The sequence below is a fragment of the Dasypus novemcinctus genome, chromosome 6, assembly GCF_030445035.2.
Source record: "Dasypus novemcinctus isolate mDasNov1 chromosome 6, mDasNov1.1.hap2, whole genome shotgun sequence".
NCBI classification, from domain to species: Eukaryota; Metazoa; Chordata; class Mammalia; order Cingulata; family Dasypodidae; genus Dasypus; species Dasypus novemcinctus.
Window position 1 is genome coordinate 23147569 of NC_080678.1, and position 14432 is coordinate 23162000.

General features: G+C 35.1%; 1 protein-coding gene across 1 annotated transcript in view; it reads right to left on the reverse strand.

Moving 5' to 3' along the window:
* Nucleotides 1-1816: 1816 nt before the first annotated feature.
* The window catches only part of TRUB1 (TruB pseudouridine synthase family member 1), a 49562-nt gene continuing 36946 nt past the window's right edge, over nt 1817-14432 (reverse strand). Inside the window, exons 5-8 of the mRNA XM_058298328.1 lie at nt 11490-11562; nt 9809-9948; nt 6659-6715; nt 1817-5910 (exon numbers count right to left, since the gene is read on the reverse strand). Of these exons, the coding sequence (XP_058154311.1) occupies nt 5654-5910; nt 6659-6715; nt 9809-9948; nt 11490-11562 (527 nt within the window). The 3' untranslated portion in view covers nt 1817-5653. The remainder of the gene's footprint in view (nt 5911-6658; nt 6716-9808; nt 9949-11489; nt 11563-14432) is intronic.

Genomic DNA, 14432 nt, shown 5'->3' on the forward strand with positions numbered 1-14432 from the left:
TCTAAAAAAAGGAAGACAAGCACACAATGAACAGACACAATGAGCACAAACAACAGGAGTGGGGAGAAATAAATAAATATACAAAATAAATCTTAAAAAAGAGAAAGAACTTCAATGTGTCACACTGCTCTCTTAGCTATATCCAATATATATGTGTATATATGTTCATCAAGATACATATGAGATTGTTAATAAGGCACTACCAAAACAGTCAAAACTGGAAGCTAATCAAGTTTGCATTATTCAGTAAAATGGAAAAATGGTGGTACATTCACACAATGGAATAGTAAACAATGGGAATGATCTATGACCATACGCAACAATAAGAACCTCATAAGCATAATGTTGAGCAAAAGAAGCCATACATAAACGAGTATATATTATATGTTTCTATTTATTTGAAGTACAAAAGCAGACAAAACTAATAATTCACACTGTTACAAGTCAGAAGAGTGGTTATCCTGGGCACCGAGGTACAGGTATGGTGGCTAGTGACTGGAAGAGTGTTTCTAGAAGGCTTCCTAGGGGACAAGCAATGTTCTGTTTTCTTATTTGATACTGGTTACAGATGTGTGATTTGTAAAAATTCACTGTGTACATTTATATGTGCAATTTTCTGGGTGTATATTAAATGTTAATAAAACGTTAAAAGAATATACACACACACTGAAGCCCTGAAGCCCTAACAAAATAAGAGAACACATATTCAAAAAAGAGGCAGATTTGGGTTGCAGGGGGGGTGGTGGTGGTGGTAAGGCTGATGTTCTAAGAAATAAAAAAATACAATATTCATTGAAATAAATACTCAGACTCTGAACTGTCCATGTGACAGCCAGGCCCTGGGCCTTAGCAGACTTGTAGCTCCTACCCTCTGGTTTCTTGGACTTACCCTGGCCAGCTGACAGGGAGGTGAAGAGGGTCAACCACCACACCAGGGAGCCAAGAGTCCCTACAGCTGCAAGCAGGAGAATTGCATCCATCATCCATGTGGAATCTAGGCTCCCTCTTGATGTACAGGGGGACTGGACATAGCCATCCGAGGGTCCACAGGATGGAGGAATAGAGTATGGATTAGAGTGGACTTACTGGTGCTCTGCTGGGGAAATAGCATGATTAGTAAGGGAAGAAATTGTAGTAGTGATGTGGAGAGGGTGGCCATGGTGGCTGCTGATGGTAGGGAGAAAGAAGAGATATGGTGTGGGGGCATTTTCAGGATTTGGAATTGTCCTAGGTGGTGCTGCAGGGATGGATACTAGACATTGTATGTTCTGTCACGGCCCACTGGGCGGACTGGGGGAGAGTGTGGACTATAACGTGGACCACTGTCGATGCAGTGCAGTGGTTCTCCAGAATGTACTCGCCAGGTACAGTGGATGTGTCACAATGATGGAAGAGATTGTTGATGTGGGAGGGGTGGGGCGTGTGGGATGGGTGGTATATGGGGACCTCTTATTTTTTTAATGTAACATTTAAAAGAAAATAAAGAAGAAAAAAAATGTGATTACACCAAAAAAAATTAAATAATTTTAAAATCTTAAAAAAAAAATAGTAAATTAAAACAACAGAAGGGAGATATGCAACATTCAAAGAGATAAAAGATGGGAATTTTCCAGAGCTGATGAAAGTTATGAATATTTGTGTTCATGAAGAACAGGTCCTGAGCAGAATAACCACAAATTACCTATATTTAGAAGCCTACTAGTTTCATGCTGAAAAGGTTCTTAGTCTGTGCCCTTCATTTTAAAGGTGAGAAAACTAAAGCACAAAAAGATTAAGTGATTTTCCTAAGGTCAAAAAGCGGTAGAGACAAAAATAATTTATATAGAAGGATGTAATTTTAATGTTACATTTTAAGTATTATGGATAAGAAAAGCAAAACAGTACTTTCTAACTTCACTCTTCCTGGTGGTAATCTGAAGCAGTCTGAAGATATTCCTGTTCAAAACAGAATTTAACTCACAAGTTGAAAATATGAAGGCATTACTGATTCAATGATGTTTAATGAATGATTAGTCCAGCTAGAGCTGCTCTCACATACCTTAGAGAAAGAAATCGTTTTCAAGACAAGCTTTCTATTTAAATTTAACTACAAGGTCATTACAATCATTTCAGTGCATAAACCTCACATCTATTATCTTCCTTTGTTAAAATGTTTCAACATTTTAGAGTGCTTTTTGAATCACAGTTTTTCTATTATATACATCATGATATAAGGTAATTTATTTTCTTCCTTTGCAGTAAAATAATTCACCACCTAATTGAACCTCTGAGTATCTATTGTTAAGTCTGACACAAATTTCAAACTAGTCAGAGGGGCATATAATATACTGAAGACCTGATACAAAGCATCTTTTTCTTATATAATAAATCATTTCCAATGGTGGGTTAGTAGCTTTTATTAATTCAAGTATTTAAGAAGAAAAAATCTAGTTAGTGTTGGAAAATTTGAGTTTGGCCCTTATTCAAGTTCCACAATTTTGAATTAGTAGAGAGCAAATGTTTATTACTTTAATGCTCATGTATTTTTAAACCATAAATAAAGAAATACATGACCATTTTGACAACTTTTAAATTAAGACATTATTTTTCAGAAACACGAAAAAATAAACGTCAAAATGAAATGATTTGTGATATTCCAGGTTGAAACATTTTCAGGAATTAATTAATACATCTTTTTGTTACCAGTAAAACAAATTTATTATGTCATGAAACTCTATGTCTAGAAATATTAATATATAGGGCACAGATACAGGAAGGGTTACTTGTTTAAGGTACTTAATGGGGGACATCTTGTAGAGGCAAGCTTCTAGGGAGTGAGTGCTCATCTTGTCATAGTGTGTTATATCACTGGGTGGAGAACCGTACAATGAATGGGAAGGTGCACCCCCATCCTGGGTAGGCCTGATATTCTCAGAGGGAAGGGTGCCTCTCAAGAGCATTGGTGGCTCCCAATGGATGAGGACAGTCTAGTTGTGTCAGGTCCTCAGCATTGTTTCAAGTGTCTATGAATCTGGTCCTTCAAGCAGTGAAGTTTGGTTGTCACTGTGGGCCCTGAGGGGTGGGGGAGAGAGGAATAGAATAGATGGAAGTGGATTTTTAATTTTCAAATACAAAAATTGAAAAAAAAAAAAGAAATGATCGGTGATGTTCCAAGTTGAAACATTTTCAGGAATTAATTATTAATATATCTTTTTGTTACCAGTTAAACAAACTTATTATGTCATAAAACTCTGTATCTAGAAATATCAATATATAGGGCACAGATACTTTAATATTTGGGTTAAAATTTTTTTAAAAAAATTGATACTTAAATACCAGACTCTCAGGAAAAAAATCAGTTTTGTGGATGAGTTCTCAACTTCTCAGAGCATCTTGATCAGTTTCAGCTGTTCATAAGAATTATGAGTAATATATTTAAGTTTCATTAAATGTTATTCATAGTCATGAATCTGACAACTGCAAAAGGGGGAGAATTAACAAAATTAGTAAATTTAGTTAGCAAAAATGAAAAATTTGAAGTATTTACTGTATAAAGAATGTTTTCAAGTATTTAAAGAAACCATGACATTTCTTTACGTAAGTGAACAAATTATACAGACAAGTTACACAGAAGCACAAAGTAATAGCAAATTAAAATATGGAAAAATGTTCTCCATTACTAGAAATCAAAGAAAAACTAAAGCAACTTTGAACTCTCTCTTACACTTACTAAATTAACAGTAATATATAAAAACCCCACCCAAAGTTGTAAAATCTAAGTGAAACTGATATACTAAAATGGTAGCACTATAAAATCTTGCAACTCTGTGGGAAAGAAATAAGGCAAACATATTAACCCTAAAGTTACTAATATCATTCCATTTAATAATCCTTGTCACAGGAATTTACCCTAATAATGTTGAAAACAATGTATTTTGCAATAGGGAAATGGTTTAAATAAATTATAATATATGAGTATGATTTAATAAGATTAAAATAGTCATATCAAAAAGTATTAAGGATTAGATAATATCAAATGAAAAAGTTACTCAATTAAAGATTTAGGTGCCTTAAGAGTACAATTATGTGGACCAAAAATTCCAAAAAGGAATTTTTTTCACTATTTTCAATCTTAAAAAAAAAATGGTTATTTTAAAAAAGTCACTTGTCTTTCCAAATAATCTCTACTCATCTCCATTAGTAAATTATACATGTTAATTTTAAAGTTGAGAAATAAAGCAGAAATGCTTCAGCTGTTTTCTAAAATATAAATATTCCTATTTTTAGACCTTAACTGGCAATGCATGAAGATATACTATAACTTGTCCCATTCTTATAGGCAGCCACTGTCATCATTCATGGGTATAAGAAAAACTGTCAATTTTTGACTCAAAACTTTGTGTGTACGGTATGTATTATATTAATGCACTGCAATATCAAACTCTTTTTCTTATAATTTTCTGGATCATACTAAGCATTAGTTTTACTATTTTCATTTAAAATATGTTGCTAATATGCTGAAGATACTCTGCTGAAGCCTATAACTTTTTATATTGAGTTTACAATAAATTAACTACAAATAAAACCAGTGTAGTTTAACATGGTTAAAATTTTTGAGTTAGAGGTTTAAGTAGACAACCACCTTTAAAAGAAAATCACATAAAAGCCAAAAACCCCTATTTTACAAAAATTTTAATGATTCTTCCTTTAAAGCTATATTTGAACAAAGAGGGATCTGAACTTTGTTCAGACCAATTTCATACGTTACTCTCCCATAACAAAAAATATGAAGCACTATTAAATGTGAAATTTACTATTTTGTGGGTGACTATGCTTTCAAGACAACGATAAAGAGGGATACAGAACTTTCAGTAGGCTACCTGAGTGAAAATGTTTGAGAAAAACTGAAGACACAATCATTAGTTTAAATAAAATATATGTTATTTAGTAACTTGGTACAAACTAGTCAACTGTATTCATGGAATTATCAGGAAAAGATCTCATAGTTGCCAAAATATAAACCATAGGAACTGTTCTCTACTCTAATGGTAGAGTAGAAGTGAATTTAATTAAACATTTGTGTTCTAAAATTTGGTTAACTTATAAATATTTATTATGAAAGCTTGTTTCCAAGATCTAAACAAACACAGCTATTACTAGATAAACACAGTCTTATAAAAGAAATGGTCTAAATAATAAACTCACCAAAACATAAGAAAGTTAAATAATGCCATTTCGAACATAGTTAAAAACAGAATTTCAATGCAATGCAAAACCACCAGGCAGCCAAAATGAAGTTAAAGAACTAAATTACATTCACTCTTATGAATATGTAGTTCTCTATTTCTTCTTTCTTTGATTAGAAAATTTGTTCAATATTTTCAAAGAAAAAGACTTTGAAGGGATATTAAAACCTGGAAGTTAATTATCCCAAATCCAATCTAACAACATAAAAACATGCCAAAAGAACAGTCCATAATACAGCAAGAACTGAACTGCAAGGTCATTTATAATGTATAGCAGATGATGTGCACCCTACAGAAATTGTAAACAATAGACACTTTTCTTCATGCAAAAATGTCAGAAGTAATTGTTTTTCTCTTGCATGTAGCTTGTCATTCTATACGCAGCCTTCAAATGTCAACCAGGAAATGATGACAATGCCAGGTCAATCTTAAAATGTCTTAATTACATCTTCTCCCTTCATCTCATTTAGTGTGATATATTCACAGCTCAAAACCTGTTCTTTAGATTCCTCAGGTTTTGATTTTTTAAGTGAGAACTCTGGTGGGAGAAGAGATGAGCAATGCTCAAGAGACTGTGCAATGTCATCAATTGTCCATTTGTCTTCAGGAAGGGCATGTTCTTCTAGCGTAAATGGTCCCTGTTTGGTTCGGGTCAGCTCCAGCACGTTGGCACAGGAGGAGAGTTCTACCACAACAAACGGTGAAAAAAAATCCACAAGATAAATGATTCAGTATTTTATAATCTATAATTTTCAAATAGCAGAACTTGATTTAAACCTCTCAAAACTACCTCTAAAGTGTAATTTTAATAATAACCCAACTTAAGAACCAAGACCATTGCAATTAAGAAGCAAAATACTTAAAAACTCACCTTACAAATAGCTTTAAAGTCTACAAAGAACTTTCATATACAGTGTTCTTGTTTTAACCCATGAAGTAACCCCATGAAGTAAATATCCTCATTTTTGGATGAGGCAATTAGACCTATCCAGGGTCACAACTGCCAGAAAACAGCAGGGTTAGAATTGCAGCTTCCTGGCTGTTTGTATGACTCTGGCTTCCAGGTTTTAAAAATTTTGATTTGTACCAATGAAAACTTTTAGAAGGAAGTATAAATATTTCGTTCTGATCCCTGCTCCGATTTAAGATATTTTGTGCCTACAACTAATCTTGGCCCAAACATTCATTATTGCCGGCTCCATTTTCTGTTCCTCTCTTTCTCATCTTCTCTCTCATTAGAAGAATGTCACTGCAGCTGTTGATGCTGATAACTGCATGCCATAAACCTACAATGCTTCTAAAGCTGATGGCAGCAAGAGTTTACTTCCTAAGGCCAGTATTTAGAGACATGGAAAACAGAAAATTCCCTCTTCTGATCAAAAACAGGAAAATTACTCTCTGAATGATAATTCATAATCCATTTTCATGCTTACCTTTGCCAATATCATTGACCAAGCTTCTGATATAAAAACCTCCTCCACATTCAACATCTGGAATTTTAACAGTGACATAGTAAATTGCCAACCTTCTATGAAATCCACTTTACATAGAAATGATGCCCCTAACAAATGTAAAAATGTACTGTGCAAACAATTGAGTGATAAAATATTTATGTGCTAAAGCATAAATTATTCATCCAGTAGCATATGTGTTTGTGAGATTGAGAAGTCAGAGTGTGGAGAAAGCAAACAGCAGAAATTCATGAACACATTTTAAATTAACTGGCAAGTCATACCTTAATACTTCAGCCTTGTTCATTTAATAGGTTTTAAATGGTTAGAATTCTCAGTTTTGCTGTCATAAGCCACAGATTTTTGAAGCATTTTCAGATTTGTGTGCTCAAAAAACACAACAATTAAAAAAAAAAAACCTTTTTAAAGTGTCAGGAATTATGTATGGGTAATGCAATACATGGAGAGCTCAGCATATTTAAATCTTGTCTTGGAAATAATTGTGAGGAAATCACAAAATGTCCCAAAACTCAATGTATATCTAAGCATCTTAACACTTAGTATAATGAAAGTTTATTGGTTTAGAGCAGGGCTGGTCAAGGTGGTGCATTCTTGAAGCATCATTACTCTGGGACTAGAGAAAAATCACTATTCTGTTATTTTTATTCATCAACAAGATCTTTTGATAAGAGCTGCAACACTTTCACACAAAAGGATACACTCCAGCTGTTTCTAGTCTTTGCACACAAAGTCATTTGGGGGAATTAAAACTCACCACTTAGGGATTCTAATTTGTTTTTTTTTTAATCAGCTCAAGGTTGGAGGCCACTACTGAGATAAAAACTGAGTACTAGGATCAAATATAGGTGTGCTAGTGTTCTGGCATTATATTTGACATTGGTAAAAGACAACTCTTGGTCTATTTCAATCTTTAGTCAACAAAATTAAGTACTTTTTTCCCCCTCCCTCCGCCCTACTGTTTTTGCTGTCTGTGTCCATTCACTGTGTGATCTTCTGTATCTATTTCTATTTTTGTCTTCTCTTCTCAGTTTTTTTCCTCTAGGATTCACTGAGATTCGACCCTGGGGACGTCTGATGTGGAGAGAGGTTCCCTGTCACCTGAGCTACCTCAGTTCCTGGTTTCTGCTGCGCTTCTCCTTGACTCTCCCCTTTGTCTCTCTTTTGTTGCATCATCATCTTGCTGCATGACTCACTTGCACGGGCACTGGCTCACCATGCGGGCACTTAGCTTGCTGCGCAGGTACTGGCTTACTGTGTGGGCACTTGCGTGTACACTCAGCTTGCCACGCAGGCACTCGGCTCACCATGCAGGCACTTGTGTGGCCACTTGGCTTTCGCTCGCTGTGCAAGCACTGGCTTGCCTCACAGGCATACTTTCTCTTTTTTTTTTTTTTTTACCAGGAGGCCCCAGGGATCAAACCCGGATCCTCCCATATGATAGGCGGAAGCCCGATCACTTGAGCCACATCCTCTTCCCCAAAATTAAGTACTTTTGACTTTTATGCAATTTAAAAATTTTTAAGTTTTTATTACTTTCAAAGATAGTATCTATTCTGCCAACCCATCTGCTGCACTTCCATGAAATAGAGGAACACATTTTTAAGTGTGTTTTTCCATTATCTGCCAACTATTTTAGAATCAGGAAACTTAAGAAAAGGAGTAACTTCTTTTTTCAACTGTCCACATTCTATAGGAACTTAATACTAAATAATAATGTCCATGGAATAAAGCAACGAAGTTTAGAGAAAAAAGTTGGGGAAATTATTTCTCTAGAGAAGTCTATCTAGCATGCATCATAAAATGAAGGGTAGGGTCAGTTTAAGCCTAAAGATTAAGATGAACTATAGCTTTTGATTCTTCACAGCTCATGTTTGTTCTTCACTTCAGCAACTTCTGCAGCCAGGAAAATCACAAAATTTCTAAACCTTTTTGGTTTTTATATTTATTTCAAATATGGGTTATAGATAAATTCAAATTGATAAGCTAAATTAAAATTCAACTGTGTATTCAAGAATACATTTCTGCCTTACCCATTTTTTTCCATATTTCCAAGATCTTTAATAGAAATAGGCAAAACATTCTGCTCAGCATGTCATGTCCAAAAACTAAAAATGCTTTATTTTAAAAAAGACAAAATTAATGCCAACCCTAAAATGGAACATAAACCATTCAGTACTAGCCAAGATGGGGGAAAAATGTACATAAGATTATAAAGTATAGAATTTTTGAAAGTATATATACTTCTCCATAGAGATTTTAGAAATTGTTCTTCCAACTTTACAGTAAGGTAACATAACACAATATATAAAAAACTCAACCTATTTAGAAAGGCATTTCTGAACCTCCTATAGCTATAAATACCTTATAAATGTGTTATCAGAAATGTATTATGGGAAGTAGATGTGGCTCAAGTGATAGGGCCTCCATCTACCATATGGGAGGACCTGGTTCAATCCCTGGGGCCTCCTGGTGAAAAAGAAGAGAAAGTGTGCCTGCGCAGCAAGCCAGTGCCTATGTGGTGAGCTTTAGTGCCTGCATGGCGAGCCGAGTGCCTGTATGGCAAGCCGAGTGCCTGTATGACAAGCCAAGGGCCTGCATGACGAGCCGAGGGCCTGCACGGCGGGCCAGCACCTGCATGGCAAGCTGAGTGCCTGTGCAGCAAGCCAGTGCCTGCACAAGTGAGTCATGCAGCAAGATGATGATGCAACAAAAGGGAGATGAAGGGGAGAGTCAAGGTAAAGTGCAGTAGAGACCAGGAACTGAGGTAGCGCAATTGACAGAGAAACTCTCTCTACATCGAAGGTCCCCAGGACCAAATCTCGGTGAATCCTAGAAGAGAAAGATGAGAAGATAAAAAAGAGAAATAGATATAGAAGATCACACAGTAAATGGACACAGCAAAAACAGCAGGGGGAGGGAGGGGGAGGGGAAGAAAAAATAAAATGTATACTTAAAAAAAAAAAAAAAAGGACTGTGTTAGCAAATTCTAAACTTCCTTAAAATCAAATTTTTTTAAATTGTCAACTTTCTACTGATGTTTTAAAACTACATTAAAGTAGTCAAATACGAAATAAAGATACATGTAAATACAAATGAAAGCAAACTTCTTACCTAATGTGAAAAATGGTGGCTGGAATTTTTGAAGGGAGAGACTGTATACAGTAACTGGCCTGGCAGGTTTTGCTTCTACTAGTTCACCTCTCTTTACCAAAGTTGAAAGTCTCTGTCCATCTTTTTTTAATGCAGAATAGCTTGTAAGAGAAGAGAAGGAAAAAGAGAGGGGATAGATGGATGAAGGGAAGGAGAGAAGGAGGGAAAGAAGTAATAGAGAGAAGGGGATAGCAATGAGAGACAATTAGAATAATTCCAGATTACAGCATAGAAAAAAGGACAACAGCCTTTCAAACTGAAAATCCATCTTAAAAACAGACTAGTTTTTTCTTCCAATCTTCTTCACAATGATATCCTAAAAATCATTAGGCTAATATATCTTATTCTGGCACTCAGTGAGCACTGTCGTTAATTTTAATCTTTAACAATCTTCCTGGAGATGGTCTATTCATGTCTTCTCTTTACTACTTCTCATTCTAGGTTAAGGGCACAAGGAACTCAGCAGCTTCTGGTCACAATAATCTTGGCTATATTTACTTAAACTGATTTCTATTACTATTATCAATAAAATATCAAACTGAAAGTTACCAAAATGTCTCTACAAAGGAAATAAGCAAATGATCTACTTAACACATTTTAACGTTTTATGAAAAAATTTTTTCAGACCACCAAATCCTTGGAACAATCATGTAGAAGAAAATTTTAAAAATAAACAAATAGCATTTTCATAGTTAGAAGGAACTAGTTAGTATTCTTAGAGCCCTAGTTCGAAGTCTTTATTTTATAAAATGGAAGGTGTTAAGCAGAGAGGGTAAAAAACAAGGCACCTGTCAAAACTCATTTATTTTTCATTAGCTATCTCAAGAAGTGTTTATTTTTATATGGCCCAGAGAGAAGAAAATTCTGAATCAGTCTTATATATATATATGACCCAAAATAACATTTATGCAGATCCTGCTAAAATTTTAAATTTTTACATTTGAGGCAAAATTGTGAAGAAATATTTCCCCATAGATATTAAAGTATCCTTGAGGAAACCAAGGGTTTTCAAAACATACAAAATAAGTACTGACTTCAAAAAGAAATGTCAGTATCTTATCCTAACATATCTTATTCCCACTTAGCCATTAAAAAAACAAACAAAAAATATGGTTAATTGGTAAAGCAGTATGTTTTTCACGAATTTTAACTCTCATCTGTTTTGTTTGTTACAGAGAAGAGAGAACCAAAGATGATTCTGGGCCAAAGGGAACAGTCTCAACACCTGATCAGCATGTACATTAGAACTCTGAAACATAATTATGACACCCTACCAGAACAGAATGGCACTGTTGCAGCAAGTCTGAGCAAAAGTGACATCCCTGAGTATCAGAACATGTCCTGATGTCGTAGATGGAGTAAAAACAAACAAACAAAAAACAATAAACAGTGGAATAGTACTAGTGTTGGGCTGTGGCAACATTCAGGGACAGAACAGACCATATTCCACTACCTCTTTGAGAGCATCAGAAGCTCTGGTCCTGTCTAAACCAGGCTAACCTTCATGTGATCATTTTCTATATCAGATTTAAAAGCTTACCTTGCTGTATGGTAAAAAGAAGCCCATTTATTTTAATTAAAATGATATTAACCACTTGAAAATAAAATTAAGCAATTATTCAAATTTAACAGTTGAACTTACAGAGGAGGTACTTGCATTATATTCCCAGTAAATTTCTGTAGAATGCTCTCAATATCTTCTTGTGTTATTTTATCTGCCAAAAATGAATGAAAAAAGTGACAACAAAATAACTACAGAAGCACTTATTCTATTTATATCACACCAATAGCTCTGAAAATAAATTTTTTTAAAAATTTCAATGAAGTGTGTATTAGTTTATGTTTTACAGGTCAAATTCTATCCTGTAGAGATGAATAAAATATACATTGATGAGATAAAAGGGGAGAAAAGTCTTACTTTATTCTTTATTAAGACAAAATTTCCTTTGCTTTAATTTTCCCTCAATAAATATGAACCATCTTATATGCATTTAGTTGCATCTACTGAGGCCTTTAAAATACCTGAGAAAACATCACATTAGCTATTGAAATAGTTCTGCAGTCATGAGGTGATGAGAAAGGATGAAGAAAAGTAATACCCATAAGTATTCTTTCCTAAGTTTCTCCAGGCATCTAATATTATAAATAGCTTAATAGTAACATAGTAGTAAAGATTATCAAGGGCTATCTACAATTTAATTTTTGTCTGAAATTAAAATTATCAAACTGTACTATGATATTTCAAAATTATTCTATGTTAAGGTATAAATCTTATACACTCATATTTGACTTTGTCTCCAAGTAAAGTTATATTTATCTGCATCATCCACAAGTAACCCTCTCTACTTTTGGAATCTGTTCTTTTAAATGGACACTCTCAGTCAGGAATCTGGCTTTTGCCTCAAAATTGGGCCAGTGCAGAAAAGAAAGAACTATATATATATATATATAGAGAGAGAGAGAGAGAGAGAGAGAAACACACAAGGATTTTAAGCATGATTCCTAAATACTTTAGAGCACAGTTCCGTAATTTTTAAAAAGTCAAAACTATAACACACTGAAATTCAATTATTTGGGATTTCCACACATACTTACATAAGTCTTTACACATATTACATATTCAATAATAAAATAAATCATAGAAAGTTGTTACAACTTGTCTAGATCACAGACAATGGAAAGAAATGATGATACTTCTTTTTCACTCCATGGGAAATATATTTCAACTATTTTTATTCTACTATGTACATGTTACATCTAATTTTATGTAGACAATATTAAACAAGAACTAATTAATGCCTTTTGAAATGCTGTTCTAATACGAGAATAAAAATGTAAAAGCCAGCATGGAATACTGTGCCCAGATTTGAACATCATCACAGCAAGAATATCTTGAGATCTTAGTGTGACCTTGATCCTTACAAGCTAAACATGAACAAAAGACAAGACTCAAACAGATAGAGAGGAGCTATAGAAAGTAAAAGAATTTCTCCTAACACCTAGCGGCTTCACAATGCAACTCTCACTCAAGATGGCTATTCTGCTCAAACTGTTTCTCAAGCATATGTATCTCATGGATATTTTCCATGAAAAGAATTTACTGTAATACAACATTAAAACATAATTACTGGCGGCGGACTTGGCCCAGTGGATAGGGCGTCCGTCTACCACATGGGAGGTCTGCAGTTCAAACCCTGGGCCTCCTTGACCCGTGTGCAGCTGGCCCATCTGCAGTGCTGATGCGCACAAGGAGTGCCCTGCCACGCAGGAGTGTCCCCCGCGTAGGGGAGCCCCACGCGCAAGGAGCGTGCCCCTGTAAGGAGAGCCACCCAGCGCGAAAGCAAGTGTAGCCTGCCCAGGAATGGCGGCCCACACATGGAGAGCTGACACAACAAGATGACGCAACAAAAAAAGAAACACAGATTCCTGGTGCCACTGATAAGGATAAAAGCCGTCACAGGGGAACACACAGAGAATGGACACAGAGAGCAGACAACTGGGGGGGGGAGGGGAAGGGGAGAGAAATAAATACATCTTAAAAAAAAATAATACTCTACCTCCAAAGAATTTTAAAAAAAGAACAAAATCTCCAAAGCAAGTATATCCAATAAGTAGCCAAAAAGAACATTTGGTGAAAGAAGATAGTTATGGTACAATGTCACAAGACTTGAGTAATTACTCTTTGTTTAGTAAATTAATAAACCATCAATATGACTGAGAGAATTCATTTGAAAAGAATTTTTGAAGTCTCCCCTGAAATTAATATATATAAGATCATGTTATATGTCATTTTCTTAAAATTCATTGGCTTTTTCAGGGAACCTACAACATGACAGTTGGTATTTAACTGAACTACAAAGTAATCAATAATGATAGAGTAATAGGTACCAAACAAGCCCTGACACCATATGCAGCTATTAAACTGGGTAAAATATATTAAACAGTTTTCAGACATTAGACAACAGGTAGCATAGAACTCTAATTCCTGAGAGAAGGAAAACAAATGAGGTGAACCCTTGGGGCACTTTATAAACCGGCACAGGGAGGGGATCCCAAACAAAGTACAGTGATTTCAGAGTTTAGAAGACAAAAAGACCAAATTTTGGGAAAAGAGTGGCAGCTAGAATTTGGGGTAATTACATGGAGAAAGAGCTCCAGAAATTTTCACAGTGGTCCCCTTGAGTTTGAGTTTGGCTAAATACTAAGTTGTGTGTGTATGTGTGTGTGTATATGTGTGTATCATTATCTGAGGGTTGGAAGACTCAATATTAAGATATCAATATTAAGATATCAATTATGAGCCTCAACAGATTTGCAACTCCTACCCTCAGGTTTATTGGATTTACCCCAGCCAGCTAACATGGAGGTGAAGAAGGCCAACCGCCACACCAGGGAGCCAAGAGTGCCCACAACTGAAAGCATGAGAATTGCCCCTATCATCCATGTGGAATCTAAGCCCCACTCTTGATGTAGAGGGGGACTGGACATAATCATCCCAGGGTCCACAGGATGGAGGAAGAGAGTATGGATTAGAGTAGACTTACTGATATTCTATTCATGAACTATTGTGATTAGTAATCAAAGA